At 37.0% G+C, this 17,449-nt stretch overlaps 1 protein-coding gene across 1 annotated transcript; it reads left to right on the top strand.

Annotated features, from left to right (window-relative positions):
- Positions 1–905: 905 nt before the first annotated feature.
- LOC136430789 (galactose-3-O-sulfotransferase 3-like) lies at positions 906–16,869 on the top strand. The gene is made up of 7 exons (XM_066421738.1): positions 906–1,026; positions 3,659–3,807; positions 4,271–4,593; positions 10,537–10,769; positions 11,804–12,076; positions 13,178–13,345; positions 13,803–16,869. The coding sequence occupies exons 2-7, from the start codon at positions 3,665–3,667 to the stop codon at positions 13,965–13,967; spliced, it is 1,305 nt and encodes a 434-aa protein (XP_066277835.1). The 5' UTR covers positions 906–1,026; positions 3,659–3,664; the 3' UTR covers positions 13,968–16,869.
- Positions 16,870–17,449: the final 580 nt, after the last annotated feature.

Raw genomic sequence — 17,449 nt, 5'->3', positions numbered from 1 at the left:
TTTCGTACAGGGTGGAAATATTCAATCTCTCCTGTAAGAGCGGCCCCTTAGACATGTTAGATGTGTCAACTGTTTGCTGATACTTTGAAATTGTACAGGAACTAGACGCGGATGTGTGGGAACATTCGAGCATACAAAACAAATAGAAGATCAGGGTGTACATGTTGAGAGTCTGTCAACATGTAACACGTTTGGCATATAGTACTTATTTCAGAATGATAAATTCGGCGTTTTTTGCCCATTTGCTCATGTGCCTAGATATCTAACCCAAATGACAAAAAATGGTATGGAGTGCCTATGACGTATGTTCATATATTCACTCTTACATTTGTAGCATTCGCCACTTTAGTGATTTATTTGGGGATCTGGGGCATTGTTAGACCAGAAATATGTATTCTGGAAGATTTTTGCACTGAGATATTATTATAGAATTCATTTCGGCTGGGTTGATTTGTAAAGTCATTTTTTTTAATGGCAATTTTCTTTGAACTGGTCCATTAAAATGGAAGAGTCCATTCTTGCACGGGGGGGGGGGCAATTGTTCCAAAATTCAATGTGGAACTGAGGTGATTATGCAAAGGTCCATTTATTTTGAGTGCTTATATTTTTGAACATGCTAACTTACATAACGATGGCGCTGTTAGAGTCCATTCTTGCACGGGGTGACAATTGTTCTAAAATACAAAGTTTTGGACTAGGGTGATTATGGAAAAGTTATCAAACCATTTTGACGGCCCGTCTCTTTATCTAGATGATATACCACCACGTTAAAGAAAAAACACACTCCAGAAAGTTTGAAAAGGTTGGTCACGGAATATGGCATTGTATACTGCGCAGCTAGAATATAGAACGGCAGCAAAAATAAACAATGTGTAGATATGAATCAGCTTACACGTCGACACAAATCAGAGGCCATCCAGAGTGAGTGGTTGAATATTTCCATTCTGCACAAAATCAACCAAGATCCAGCCACACGTCTGAGTATTCCTGTCAAGTGTCCTTTTTTTTCTTCCTGCCGTACCTACCGTAAGTCCCGTGTTATTATTCGCAGTATATTATACGTTAGCATGTGTTTTACAAATATATCTTAAGCTGATGTCTGTGTTCGATAAATTTCCCTCAAATCACCGTATGGGGTGAAAACTGACCCCAGACGTATATCAATATGTGACATTTTGACATTTCTAGTCGTAAACAAAATTCCTCCCGTAAGTTTGTTCATATATATGTCTTATAACTTCTCATACGTTTTTACCGACTAGATTGGCTCATTACCTTCGCCGAGAAGGTTATGTAGAGGGTAGCATTTGTATGTAGTATGCATGCATGTTTGTTTGTAACGTACAGCATAACTCGAGAAGGCTTGGATGGATTGTCTTGATATTTGGTAGGTAGGTAGGTCTTGATGAGACATGGAAATGATTAGATTTTGGGTCCCCTAGCGGCTTGTTACAGTACTGCAGCGGAACTTCCTGTTTTGATATCTCGTGTTTTGGACAAGCTATGGAACTAATTTTTGAGTGGTAGATAGCTGTATGAACAGAGAGTAAGTGGTCTAGGTTTGAACTGAAGGAGCAGGTTTTGCTTCAGACTTTGAAAGGGAATAACTCAAGAAGGGCGTGATTGATGGTCATGATTTTCGGTAAGTAGATAGATTGAGTGATGATGCACATGATTAGATACTTATTATGCAAATCAGTATCTAATTTGCATAATTAATGAGGAAAGTTTATACATCCGCCAAATTCCATAATAGGACTCTCAAACATGTGACATTATGTAACTGAGGAGGAGAGAAATATCAATAGATATCAACTATGCAAATGAGGACCTCATTTGCATAATTAATGAGAAAATACTAAAACTTAAGATGGGCTTGATGGATGGTCATGATTTTTGGTATGTAGATAGCTTAGGTGATACTTTGTATGATTGGACGATAATCATGCAAATCAGACCCTAATTTGCATAATTGATGAGACAATTTTACAAATCCGCTGTGTTCCATGATATGACTGTTCAAATATGTGACATTTTTAACTGAAGAAGAGAGGAATGTTGATACATATAGATAGAAAATATGCAATTGTAGGCCTAATTTGCATAATTAATGAGAAACTACTAGAATTCTATACAGGTAAATGATGGCAATTTCATACTTGTGGCATTTGGAAGTTATGTGAATGTGAACATCGTTGAATCAAATTATGCTAATAAAGACCTCATTTGCATAATTGATTATATATGTATGCAGAACCTTTTTTAAACTCATACTTTGGACAACTTCTGTGATTTGGGTGAAGACGATCAACTGGTATGATTTATAATTGATGAGAAACACTCCTAATACGTCAGTAATGAAGGTTAAAATCATTTGGCGAAGGTATGAGGTCGTGGAACTCTAGTTGTTGATTAAGTTATCCTAGAAAGTTCATGCGTGGTCCAGTGGGGTGAAAACTGACTCCAGCAAAATCTGCACTCATATTCTCTATTGTTTGATAATTATCATCTAGTAACATGTATACCTTATCAATATGATCATAGTTAGAAAAACAACATTTTTTGAATGAATGTAAAGATTTATGACGTTGCGACGTTATTTGACGTCATTTATGTGATTCTATTCCCATATAGCTCAATGGTACACGATAAGAATTTAACAAAATTTGTGTATGATACATGATAAGGTATCCTAAGACGTTAGTTTTCAATGGCAAGAGGAACGACGTCAAAATGACATCATAAGAATTATATTCTTATTTAGTTACCACTAGTGAAATTGAAATCTGCCATCTTGGTTCCGCCATCTTGAATTTTTTTAAATGCATTTTTTCACCATATAACCTAAAAATACCATAAAAATGTTTTAGCAAAGGTGACCAAGTTTGGTGGTTCTAGCGTAAGGAATTCAGGTGCAATATTACATGAAGCGTTGGCGCAGGCCTCAAAAGAGCCACCTTTAGATGCAAAAGACGATGTTCTCACTTTTTGCATAAATTATGATGATAAGCATAAATTCACACCTAACCAAGTCACGCTGCTCCTCAGAGTAATGAAACCATACATATATACAAATCACAAAAAGAGTCACACAAAAGACTGTATTTGTAGAAAACATTATGGGGTCAGTTTTGACCCCACCTTGAATATTTATATATATATTGATGCGCGCTCGGATGTCAGCCATATAATCAAAACAGTATGGCTAATGTTATAGAGAATTTCATACTCTTGTAGAGATGTTAGGCTGTTGGGGAGGTTGTTTCCCCTTGACTTGAGTTTTCTTATAATTTATACATGTACGTCTGTAAGAGGTTTGCCTAAGGTTACTCCAGAACAGACGTGTAGTTGTGACATTTGTACATATATAAAACACTCACTGACACTTTAGGCCTACAAAATTACCTTGAGATGAAATATTTTATAGCAATAAGTTTTTATAGTGCATATGCCATGACCCTTTTTAGGGCCAGCGAAGAGCACAACTTGGAAGCTGTTGTGTTTATATTGTACCTGGCAAAAATTGAAGAATGCTGTGAAATATAATTCTTATGATCATAGTAAAGAAGTAAATCGTGGGGTGTTCTTCTGGCTAGATTTGAATTTTTCCTCGCCAAATATTTTCGTGTAGCAACCATCTATCTTTTCATCTATGTAGGACAACATGATCTGTAGGAGGAGAATGAAGATATCATCAGCCTTTGTGGCTCTTCTCGTCTGTGGTGGGGTCTGCTATTACATTTCTTCAATCATGCATGAGGATAATAACATATCCCTCAGGCCTCAACTGCACAAGCTTGGCTACAGGTAATTAGCGTGTGATGTTTTTATAATAATGTTCAACACACATGTCAGAGGCCCTAGTGACTTCCATGATGGGTCCCCCTCAGCTTAAAGTTTTTTTAAACAACATTTAGAATTGGTATCACTCCATTAGACTTGTGATAAGGATGTCATTTGAATACCAGCTTAAATCTTAATATGTATATTATGCTAATAAAACAACTCACAAAAATACATTACTGCTGCTGGTTATAATGATACCAACCCTGGCGTAATGATAAGCCCATTTACCACCTCACATTAAATTACACACATGGACTTAGGGTAAGTTGTGGAATGGTGTGCGCCGGGCGATACCCCAAGATGATAACGTACGGTGCTGTAATGCAAAACAGAATCCTTAATTAGGCAGACAGTGAATAGAGCAAAAAAAAGGACAGTATGGCAACAAAAAAAGCAAAACAAACTAAATAGTTCCCTTTTTCAGAATTCCAGCTGAGGCGCCACAGGAAAACAGAGAGGTGATAGAAAGAGAAACCGATACTTGCATTCCACGAAGGAAATTTGTCTTTATTGCAACACACAAAACCGGGACTGTGACCACCTCGAACATTTTCCAAAGATACGCCATCAACCATAAGTTGGCTGTGCTGATACCAACATCAGGTAACCCCATCTCTTGGGGGATACCTCCTGACGAAGAAGATTACATCCACACCCCAGACGAACAGTATGACGCCCTTTGGAACCACCTGCGCTACAATAAAACATGGCTACGGTCCAAGTTTCCAGCCAACACAGCATACATCTGTAAGAAAGCTTACATCATATTAAATGTTTTATATAGAAATAATACAGCATGGTCTGCCACCTGAAATGAATGTGTTTGTCAGGACTGTGGTCGAAAATTACGATTTCACAGCTTAGCAAAGATAGTTGATAGCTCTGTATTTGAAAATTCTTTCTTTTCAAGAAGAGGTCAATGCTGTTGTCATCGTAAGATAAACAAAATCAATATAGGTTGTACAAACACAGTACTGAAAATGCAAAAGCATAGGCATTTCTATATAAACGAAACATCATCACATTTATATTTACAAACACAACGTCAATATTACCAAAATAAAAACACCAGAACATCAGAACACAAAAATATTAATAAGAAACATCAACAAATATACCACATAACAAAACAAAACATTACAAAGTGGATAAACGAAGCATTATAAATCAATAAAAACAGAGGGAAACTTACAATTACAACATCGGCTTTACAAGAACAAAGGTATAGTACAATAATCTTGAATGGGTGAAACATAGAATGATTCTCAAGCTGGTTTACAAATACATTACCATTACTGCACACACAAAAGCTGAAGAATATTCTTGGAGACACATCAACAACATCAGGAAGAAAATCTACACCAGATTTACATATACTTTACATCACTTGATTAACTTTTACACAAATAACATCAACAGTGACACCAGTAGAGTAACAGACTTAGAAACAACAAGAGTTCGGAGACCTCATATCTCAACGAACTATTCTGATTATGCAAGTGACTTCCACATGTACATAATATATGCACGGTCTTGTATACCTTTAAAAAGAATTTCAATTGCATTTCACAAAATGATACAAAAACATACACAATATAAACAGAGAAAAGAACCAAGTTCAGGAACTAATAACTATTTACATAATTGGTATCTGTTAATGTCCCACCTGCCATAAACGACATATCTATGAGTCTTATCATGGAAAACATTGCAAATATAGATTCACCTCATTACTTATGCAATTTAAGTCCTAATTTGCATAATTTGCACTTCACTATGTATTTGTTTGTTTGTTTGTTTTAATTCGATCTCCATTAGTGATATACAATATGCACTATTCTTCCTGGAGTCCCAATACAAATAAATAAAATGAAACGAAAACTATACAATTGGTTTAACTAAGAATTCGACAAAACAAATGTTGTGAAATCAAAAGTAAACGAGAGATGAACGAGGGAGGTCAGAGGTCAACATAAGTGAAAACATAAGCTGGGTGTAGTGGACGAAAAACCAGAAGTAATCATAAATTACGAATATAGGTAACTCAATAAACTGAGCAAAATATATGTAAATACAAATACTGAAGCATAATATAAATACAAATGAGGAAACTCAAAGTAATCGTAAATTACGAATATAGGTAACTTAAGTAAACTGAGCATAATGTAAATACAAATGAAGAAACTCAAACATAATGATTAACATAAATTATAAACATAATAAACTGATTAATAATAATTCCAACTAAATCAATTCTGACAGATTAAATATACATGTATTTACAAAAGGACCGGAATTCTGATCAGAAGAATTTACTACCACCATAGACTGAGAGGTGAAGCTTTGTCCTTTGCTTTAACCCAGTCTCTTATTCTGTTCTTGAAGTCTACATTGTTTGTAGAGACCAGTGTGTTTGGCAGTGCGTTATAGGTTTTTGTGCACCTGTAGAGAAACGTTCTTGTCAGCGCTTTGGTCCGTGGTCTGGGTAGTGTGAAACCTCCTTTATTGGACAGTCTGGTGTACATCTCTGTCTAAGCCTACTGAATTGTTCAGCAGTTATTTCGACAAAATAACCCTGCAGTTCCAGAGTAAGCTGCTACGGGTCCACAATCTATCTCGCACCAAAAGATCAAGACCATGGCAGGTCTAGGTCAAAAGAAACGGAGGTTCTGCTGCAGTACCAAGGTCACATACCAGGGGGGGGGGCAAAAATCAACCTTGACCTTTGTCTTCCTAACATCCACCCACATGCTAATAATATCATACATATCATCGTAATCCGTCGAGTGATCTAGAGTTATGCTGACCATAAAAATCCGGAAACACACACACACACACACACACACACACACACACACACACAGAGACGCAGACGCATCCAAAACAATATATCCCTTTTTCATGAAATTATAATGACTTCATCAACAAACTAGAGTTCCACGACCTCATACCTTCGCCAAATGATTTTAACCTTTATGACTGATGTATTAGGAGTGTTTCTCATCAATTATAAATCATACCAGTTGATTGTCTTAAAATATAACATGTCCAAAGTATGAGCTTAACAAATTATGAGCTCAACAAAGAAGGTTATGCTAATATTTTTCATTAATTATGCAAATGAGGCCCTTATTAGCATAATTTGATTCAACGATGTTTACATTCACATAACGTCCCGATGCCAAAAAAAAGTATTGAATGTATGAAATTGCCGTCATTTAGTTACTCATTAAGTATGCAAATTAGCCCACATGAGCATCTTTTCTATCTATAAACATTTCTCTCTTCCTCAGTTACAATTTGAATAGTCATATCATGATACAAAGCGGATTTTTAAAGTTGCCTCATTAATTATGCAAATTAGAATCTGATTTGCATAATTATTGTCCAATCATACTAAGCATCACGCAAGCTATCTACATACCAAAAATCATGACCATCCATCAAGCCCATCTTGTTATAGTATTTCCTCATTAATTATGCAAATGAGGTCTTCATTTGCATAGTTCATATCAAATAATATTTCTCTCTTCCTCAGTTACATATGTCACATGTTTCAGAGTCCTATCATGGAATTTGGCGGATGTATAAACTTTCCTCATTAATTATGCAAATTAGATACTGATTTGCATAAAAGGTGTCTAATCATGTACATCATCACTCAAGCTATCTACCTACCAAAAATCATTACCATCCATCAAGCCCTTCTTGAGTTATTCCCTTTCAAAGTTAGACGCAAAACCTGATCCTGCAGTTCCAAAAAGCCGCTAGGGGACCCAAACCCACACCACTTACTCTCTGTCCAAAGATCTATCTACCACTCAAAAATAAGTTCCATAGCATGTCCAGAACACGAGATATCAAACCAGGAAGTTCCGCTGCAGTACCGTTAGAAGCCGCTAGGGGGCCCAAAATCTAATCGTTTTTAGGTCTCATCAAAACCTACCAACATACCAAATACCAAGACAATCCATCAAGGCGTTCTTGAGTTATTCTGTGCCACTACAGACAGACAAACAAACAGACAAACAAACGCTACCATCTGCATAACCTTCTCGGCGAAGGTAACAATCACAATCACAATCACAACTTTAAATGGTTCCAGCGAAACGTATTGAAAATGTCATATCTCATTGATTTCAACTCATTATCTTTGTATTCTACCCAAGGTTTGACAATTGGAAATTTTGATACGGGTACCACTTTGTTTACAAAATGATTAACCTTTGACTTATATCCATAACCTAGAAAAAATGTTGACTTTATTCCACTCCCCTTCTGAAATAGTATATACTCCATCCTCTGCCGAAAATTCCTAAATCTTTTACACTCATGTGTACTTATGTCTCCTTTACAATACACATCACACAAGTGTATACTTTACCTGCTTGTTCTCTTCTCCGTAAACCCCCCTTAGAGAACTAAGTTTCCTGTCTATTCACAAACTGGACAGACATGTTATAGGATAGTCGCGCGGACGTCGCGAGATATCGAGATAACTGTTTACAAATCGAAAGGGGGGACGAGCGGCCTGTTTAGGAGAAGAGGGGAGGGATTGAGAGGGCACCCAACCGTGCGCTAGAAGTGATAGCGCCGAATGAGGTAGGGAGTGAGGACAAGTGGGGGTAAGGGCGATAGCTAATGAGGGAAGACGTTAAGGATTAGGGAACATCCGTCCAATTTGCGAGCCGACAGGAAACGTGAAATCTTTTATTCTACATTTATTTAGTTTAGATTTACAGGGCAAAATTTGGTGCACGCGTTTCAAGTTGAATTGACTAAGCTTATTATCCTTGATGTCTAGAGATATATTTTTCAAAATCAAATCGGTTTTAGGATAGTACCATTTAGCAATTCCCCCAGTTATCAATGCTTTTTCTTTCTCTAAATATCTGTTTAATTAAGTGACTATAAATTGTTTTAGATGAAGCCTTCTCTATTTGTACATATTTTGATGGAGTAATTCAATTTGAGTTGATTGAGTTTCAAATTCAGTTAGTTGGTTTTTCACACTTTTGGCATTGCTTTTAGAAGATTATTTCGTTCAGCTGAAAAGTTTGTAATGTCTTCTCCAACATTGCTAGTATGAATTTACCACCGGGAAAAATATATTTTGTCTGCATTAGGCCTGCTTTTACCGAGTATATTGTAATAAAGTTTTTCTCTTTAAAATACTTTTTGAATTCCCCAAATTACGTCATTTAGAATTTTGTGACTGCTTACTTACCCCCCTACCTGCTTGGTGCCAAGCAAGGACAACAGCTTAATATATAATCTAGGTATTTTTGACATTTCTGGACAATGATCTTAATTCGTGTATCTTCCCCATAGTCTTTAGGACAAAAATTCTGGATTATTTCCAATCGGACACATATCCATTACAAAATCTCCTGACCCATAAAGCCAGCAGACCCTGAATCTAACATTAAATTTTTTTGTTTCGGCTTCACAGTAATCGATCATACATTCTAGAGATTTTATCCGGTTTACCATTCCAAGGATATATTGTCCATTGATAGATTCTTGGTTATCAATGTTGATAAAACTATAGATTAGTTAGGACAATGCAAGTTTTTTTTAATGATTATTGGTTTACCATAAAGGGTTTTCTTCCTCTCCACAAATTAAAGATGTTCTTTAACTTCTCTCTTTTCTTTTCCCAGTTTAAGAGCTCACATACACTTGGGTTGTTCTTTTGTCCAATCTAAAGCTGAGACTTTTTTTATCATTTTTCTCCCACACACCTATCCATATAGCCTGGGATTTGTTTTTATCAAGTTTAATTCCAGCTACCTTACTATAACTTCTACAGCATTTACTATTGAATGTTCTACTGTAGCTATAACTTCTACAGCATTTACTATTGAATGTTCATTTTCTAGAATCAATGTTGTTTTACCAGCTACCTGACATTTTTTTAATGTCTTCACTACCCTCATTATGCTGAAGTAAAATCCCATTTATGTCTTTAGATTTCTTTATCTAAGTGACCATGATTTCTTTCACTTATCTAAACAGCAAACATGATAATGGGCAACACTGTCTCATACCTCGGTTTAATTCTATGGGTTCTGATATCCAGTCATTTTTATATTTATTGCAGCATGTATCCGTACATAGTACTTTTATCCATTCTATAAATGTTGGGCCAAAGTTAAATTTGTGAAGAGTTTTTTTTACATACAATCTCTATTTACAGAATCAAAGGCATTCTTTTAAATCTAAGAATAATAAAGTTCCAGTCTTTCTTTCACTTTGAGCATAAACTATTATGTCATTCATGATTCTTATGCATCTTCCTTTAATATAAGCTGTTTGGTTTACAAGTTTTTATGTACCTTTTACACTCTATTAGCTAGGGTAACAGCTATAAATTTGTAGTCACAATTTAGAAGGTCTCCACTTCTTTAAAAGTTATTATTCTTATGTAATCATTTTAAGAGAGCTGTTCTTTGTGAATAAGCTAATTTTCTGTTTTGATAACCCTTTAAAGGATCTATGTGCTAGAGACCCCAACATAATCCAAAAATGTTTAAGAATTCGTGCTGTGACTGAGAAAGCGTCCAGTCTAGGACTATCGTGGCCAACTTTTAGAAATATATTTTTTTGTCAGACATATCTATACGTCTATAGTAGAGATTAGCGGCACGGACAAAACATGTGAATCTAGTTTCTTTGTTTCACACACAGCTATCATACGAGATCCATTCAACCAAATGAACTCCGCCATGAACTACTACTACCTTCCAAAAATTCTGAAAATACCTGATGTTAGTGACCCGGTCATTGAGTTCTTGATGAATCCATGGAAGTACAAGAATCGGTCCGAGGTCCACTTTGACTTCTGTAATATCACCTGGGACCCTACTAGGAACTTCATGTCCTTCGACTTGGGATACCCTGCTGAGGGAGCGGATGATGAGGTACCTATGCAACTGGCCGTAGTAATCACTTACTGAAGGTTTTGCGTTGTAGTTTGTGAAGAGTACCTTATTTTTGACGTCTCATTTCTGATACGAAGCTGATTACCCACAATCATTGAGAGAGTGTAAAGTATGCTCATCAATACATAAGACTGTCTTTATCTCTAACCATTTATATGAAGCCTCATGTCCTTTTTCGTAATAATTGGCGCCTCTGGTCTAAATAGAATTCACTTTGAACCTTATTGGTTATCTATAGTCTCCTTACCTTGCTAGCTATCGCTTCATAGTGAGATAGTCCCAATTGCTTTTTTGTGTTGAATGGTGAATAAAAATACATAAGTCATTACTGTATGACATACGAAACAACGTAACATTTGTATCTAGCTTTTTTTGTCATATCGAGAACATTAACTATTTTCAGACCGGTTTGTCATCCTTGGCTTTGAAGGCACGCCCCCGTAACTCCTAAACTGCTTTTCGTAGGACTACCAAATTTCAGAAAGTGATGTACAAATTTTGTGTCATATTGACGCCACCGGTATGCAACACAACTTTACCAAAAAAGGATGACTAACAGAATGTCATCGTCCACCATTTCGGATTTTGACCAACGACGTGATAAAATTAGCATAATTTAAGATCAATAAATAGTTAAAGTTACATTGAATTACATATGTTGTAGTTGGTGTAAGAAAATAGTCGTGGTTTAGCAAGAAACCTGAAAACAAACTACGCTGTTAAAACTGAATCTACCAATTTTGTAACACATGTCTGCATGTCAGAAGCCCGTTGCCATTGCAACCCGAAAACTTATAAACTTATATCAATATTATGAAATTGTTGACCAATAGATTTTAGGAAAGGTCACCAAGTTGCGGTTCGACCAAAATCCGTTCATACTTTACGACAGGAAAGCTTGTGCGGGCCTCAAACGCCCCCCCCCCTCCAGTCTTAATGGGGTTCATTGATGATTTTTATTACGATTCTGAAAACATTGACCACGCTATGTTTTGTTGTTGTTGTTCGCCAAGGGACGAGCTCGTCGATACATCAGTGAACTAGAAGCCGACTTCACTCTTATCATGCTGCTTGAGTACCTGGACGAGTCCCTCGTTCTCCTCAGACGGCTGATGTGCTGGGAAATGCAAGACGTCCTATATGTCACCAAGAACAATCGAACATATTCTCACAAAAAGTTAATCCCCTCGAAAGAACAGACTTCTAACCTCCGAAAGTGGAAAGCCGTGGATTATTTACTGTATGACACTTTCAACACATCCTTGTGGCGAAAAATTGCAGAACAGGTATGGTTAATCAGAATCAATCCGTATCTAACCCTATCTAGACTGGGCTTTTTGGGATATCTGGGACGGGGGGTGGGGGGGGGGGGGGGGGGCTCATTCGCCCCCCTCATAACTTCCGAGCGGTATGATGTATCATTCTCAAATTTGTAGGGAATGATGTTCAGGTAAGTTTGATAATTCCCGGAATTTTGGTGAAGTTATGACGTAATATGACGTAATTATGACGTCATTGATGTGATTTTATTGGCTAAATAGGGAATTCCCGTAATATCTAAAAGTATTAAACAAAACAGTGTGTATTCTTGATTTTAAGGTATACCAAGACATATTACGTAAATAGTAACTACGTTGACGTCAAAATCAAGTCATAAAATGACGTCACGTGTTGTTAGCGACCCCTTGGGATCCGCAATCTTGAATCGGCCATTTGGAAATTTTCAAAAATCCTTTTTTTCCACTTATGACCCCAAGAAACACTAAAAGTAGACTAGAAACGTTAATCTAAATGTTCCTGGTAAAGAAAATATCAGGTTGTGACGATTTTGAAGGCAAAAAAGCCTGTTGATACCTAAATTAGTGTAATGGTCGGCCATCTTAGATTTTGACCGATTACGTCATCAATTTAGCATAAATTATGAATATCAAATCATGAAAGTTACATCTAATTACATATGATACTCTACATGTGGAAAACTAGTATGGTTGAGCAAGAAAACCTGCGAAATATCAAAATTTAGTGATTTTTGCATAAAATGACTTTCAGAAATCTCCCTACAAATTTCATGTTATATAACACCTTATATACTATTATCATAATATTGTTGCCAACTAAATTTTAGGCTAAATCACCAAGTTTAGTAGTCCAAGCATATGTCGTTCGGTAGTTATACGATGTCAAGGTTGGCGCGGGTACTTTTAGCCCCCCCCCCCCCCCCAGTCCAGATAGGGTTAACAGATTTCTATATCATTGGAGCATTCTTGTCTTCTTTACTTGTATTGTTTCTTTTTTTCCAATTAAAAAAGTCCACTATTTCTTTTGACTGTTGCAAGCAAATCTTATTTCTTACTAGCCTAACACCTCTGCATTTGTCGATCATACAGGGTGTGGGCTTCCATGAAGAAGTATACTACTTTAGGGAGGTCAACAAAAATGTCAACACGTACTGTCAGGAGCGGCAGCAAGGGGCACCCAATCTCACAGTGGTGGCTTCAAAGTGGACTCCACAGTTTGAAGTCGACGCTAAGTTTTGTCGCGTCATACTATCACGTGTAAGTTATGTGCACTAGCGAAGCTCTCAAATCTATAGCTACTCCATAACCAACAATATCCTCTGTCTGTAAGTCACAAATAGATCCGTATGAATATGCCGCTTTAATGTATTGTATTAGCTTGATTGTGTCAATAAAATTCTGTGGGGTCTTTATGCCAGCGAAAGCAAGCGTAATTCTGCCTTGGTGACTTATGGTCTGACACGTACGGATCGGCCTTCATTGCAAACCTGGATGTCTCAAATTGAAAAGTCGGAATAATGAGATAATCTGATCCTTCACCACTTAGCAATCGGCCAGGAGAAAGTATACCGAAAAATACATTTTAGACATTACTGAAAAAAAAATACTACAGAGAAGAGACTCCAAAGCACAGCTAGTTCGCTCGAACATCAGCTTAAAAGTGTCGTATATGATAGACGTTAGCATAAATGATTTCCGATTTTTTGTTTTACAGGTAACGGACCTCATGCCGCGACTGCGAAAAGGACATAAGGGTGGCCAGGCAATTCTGAGCGAGAGGGACAACGTGTTCGCGGTCAGCATGGGACAACCAACATTCAAATATAGGATTGAGCGGAGAGAATATCTTAAAATGCATCTGAATGGCAGCTCAAACTAATCAATCAATCAATCAATCAATTAATCAATATATCTGTCTGTCCATACCATTGATGATTTAAAGACAACGGACAGTTACATGTAGACTATTCCAAACATAAATCTGTGTGAAATAGACTACAAAATGACAAATTCTACCGTGACAGAGCTACTCCGATACCAAATTCTAGTCGATTGACTTTATCATAAGGGCAACATACATTTCACGGTAATGGAGTTTAAAAAAGAACTACAGTTTGTATCATTTGGCGGGTGCATTAAAACAATTTGTAAAAAAGATCCATATGCATCTCCATGTAAGATTGTTAGTCTTGGGGCAGTAGTATCACGATACAGGTTCCCGAAAAATTCATTCGTTTAAGACCCCGGTATAACTTATTTAATAGCTAGAACCTTACGGTAAATATCCGTATAACGTAAACTATACACTCCAGTCTGCTACCGTGCAGATCACTGGCTGACACAGTTTACATAGTACAGCTTTTTCCAAGTTATGATTGAAATCTAAATATGGCTACACATAAAAAAATTAGCTTGAAGGGCACCTAGCCCAGAAATAAGGTAACGAAAACTTACGCTTGCGATTTAGTATGAGACATTGCTTCGCAGTAATATGTACATAGCTCGTTTCGGAGGAATCCGAAAATAAGGTATTTTGACGTTATCTCAAGTGTGATAAGACATGACCAAGCCTGGTTAAGACCTGAAGTAGAGTGAACGGTAGGGTGGATACAAACCGCCATATCTCCAGTGCCGTAAGGCCAATAAGTTTGAAATTTGGAGGAAACTTTGCCTACTACTCCTTCTAACTATGAATAAGATACTGGAAATAGACTCATGGTATTTTCATAATTCATAAATATAGGATCGTTATCATTTTTACAATAACTGACCTGGCAAGGTTGCTGCGAAGATCCTGGAATATAGAATTTTTTACAGGATGTAGTAATAGTCAGTTGCTAAAAGGAAGTCTTCCCGGAAAATTAGAATACTGCTCAGGTTTAGAGAAATATTAATAATTTTGTTGTTTTGGATCATTTTGGGGGGGGGGTGATCATAACTTTATCAGCCAGTATCTAAATATTGTAAGATGAAATCGATTTTTCGGAAAGACTTTGAAAGAAAGTAACTCCTTAGGCCTTGTTTGCGCCCAATTACAACTTTGTATGCCATAGCTACGAACCTATCTCAGGCTTTTAAGTCTAAAACCCTCAATTTTTCAGAGTTTGGTCTTCCTAGCCCATCCATCAATTTGACAGCCGCATATCTCTCAATAGAGTAATTGTTTTCACACCCGTTCACGAACTCATTATCTGCAATTATCTTAATTTATGCATAGAGGGCAGACAGCACAAACAGGGTGGCCTCAGCATTCATTCAAGTCCTGATTGAAAGACGCAGTCTGACCAAGGAGGGGGATCTATATTGTAGTAAAACTTTTGGAAATAACTGTTGAGAGTGGAAATGCCATGAGAAATACATAATCGGAACATAAGAACACACAAAGAACGTGAACAATTTACGTTGTACGCACACGGTACAGTACAGGACTGCCTGCACTAAACCTTGCATACGTTCTCATAGAATACACCAATACACATTGTCTTTTGAAACAGGAAAACGTTGTACCGGCCTACAGAACAACGTAGCTGTCAGCATTGCGACTTGAACCATAGAGATTTTGAAAGAAAATAAAATGCTATGGGTAAATGCATAGAATGGAATATTCATATCAGTAACATTTTGTTGTACACCGTAAAACACGGTAGATTGTTTAGTAAAGGTAGACTGTATTTGTATCTGACCCCACAGCTCTAAGGACATGCATTTTATCTCTTTTAGTCTTTAGTTAGACTTTACCGTCTCCTATATGAGGCAAAAGTCGCTGTGTAATAAATTGTGTGCAGCAAAAAAAGCTGACTCCTACATATGCTATAAGACTACTTAGTACTTCTGTCTGACTGACTACAACAGAGAAGGAAAGCGACCTATAGTCAAATAGCAGCCTATTCCCCTCGGCCTCAACGTAAAAAGTTTCCAAATTTCCTTATGCGTTTGGGCAAGCCTGGGAGGGTCTACAGATGAACAAGCATGTAACCGTTAGCCTGGATGCCATATGCATCTTATAAGGGCTCATACGCTTACTATTTGTTTTACTTTTAGGGTAGCGAGTGTAGGAGCCCAGGTAGTAATCGGACGGTACACAGGCTATGTAACATGTAAATGTTCATATTCAAACCTCCTTGGTTTACCTACCAATTTCATATAATTCAAATACGTTACAAATTGTTAGTTCCATTGGCCAGCGGATAAAAGACATTTACTTCCAAACGTTTCTGAAAGAAATACATAACGACAACAAAGGTGGGGCTTGCAAAAATAAGTTAAGATCATATAGATTATTCAAAACTACTTATAATGAAGAAAAATATCTAAGTAATTCAAATATGAGGGTCAGGAATGCAGTCACAAGACTAAGAATCAGCTGCCACAAACTACATATTGAAACGGGAAGACATACCCGCACTCCTCTAGAACAACGATTATGTAAACATTGTACTTTGAATAGAGTAGAAGACGAATGTCATTTTGTGGTAGAATGTGTATTATATACCAAAGAAAGAAATGAACTGTATAAACTTGTAGAAAACCTATTTCCCTACCTCACACATTTAAGTACTGTTCAAAAATTCATATTTCTAATGCGACTAGACAAACCTCCCATTGAAAAACACGTCTGTTCTTTTATATCTACTATAACCGAAAAGCGCGGAGAAGTAGAATTTATTTAATGATAGTCATATTCTTTTGTATCCGCTAACTGTACTTGTATTATCTTTTGTTGTGACCTGTACTTAGCCAAGTGTGGCAGAAATGTGCAATAAAGGTCTTCATTATTATTATTATTATATAATATACAGACCTCTTCGGCTGGGGAATTGATAGAGTCCTGCTCCTACGGTATAACGTAATCATTCTACACAAGTTTCACGTTCCGCAGGGTTTCTGACCGCGCCGGCTATCATGGCTAGGGAGAACATTTGCCGGGGGACTTTGACCATGGAGGATATAACATTCGCAGCCATATTAGACCCTATCTCCGTAGCCGACTCCCTTCGTACAATTGACTCTATTTTGGCCAATTTCTACTATTTTCCCAGCGACCCGCGGAGGATGGTAGAGCCTAGGGTTTCAGGGTCTAACTCAGTTCATCTGCACTCCTTTCATGTTGGCAATGGAGCTGAGAAGCTAGCCTGTGTTAGCCCAATGAGACTGGTTAATTGGTTAATAGGCTAAGGAAAAGTAGTTTGAAAATACAGATAACTGAAGTTTTTTTCAGGGCAGTCTCTGCATTGATTGTTAAACATTTGTCACTTCTGACATCAAAGCATACCTTTCTCTTTCAATTCAAGGTTGCAAAATACCTGCCATTTGCATTTTTGTATAAGGCCTTTGTGATCATACCTGACTGTGAACAAGACT

Source organism: Branchiostoma lanceolatum, chromosome 3 (genome assembly GCF_035083965.1).
Source record: "Branchiostoma lanceolatum isolate klBraLanc5 chromosome 3, klBraLanc5.hap2, whole genome shotgun sequence".
Lineage (NCBI taxonomy): Eukaryota > Metazoa > Chordata > Leptocardii > Amphioxiformes > Branchiostomatidae > Branchiostoma > Branchiostoma lanceolatum.
The sequence above is the reverse complement of the archived record's forward strand: the minus strand, read 5'-3'. Positions and strand labels throughout refer to the sequence as shown.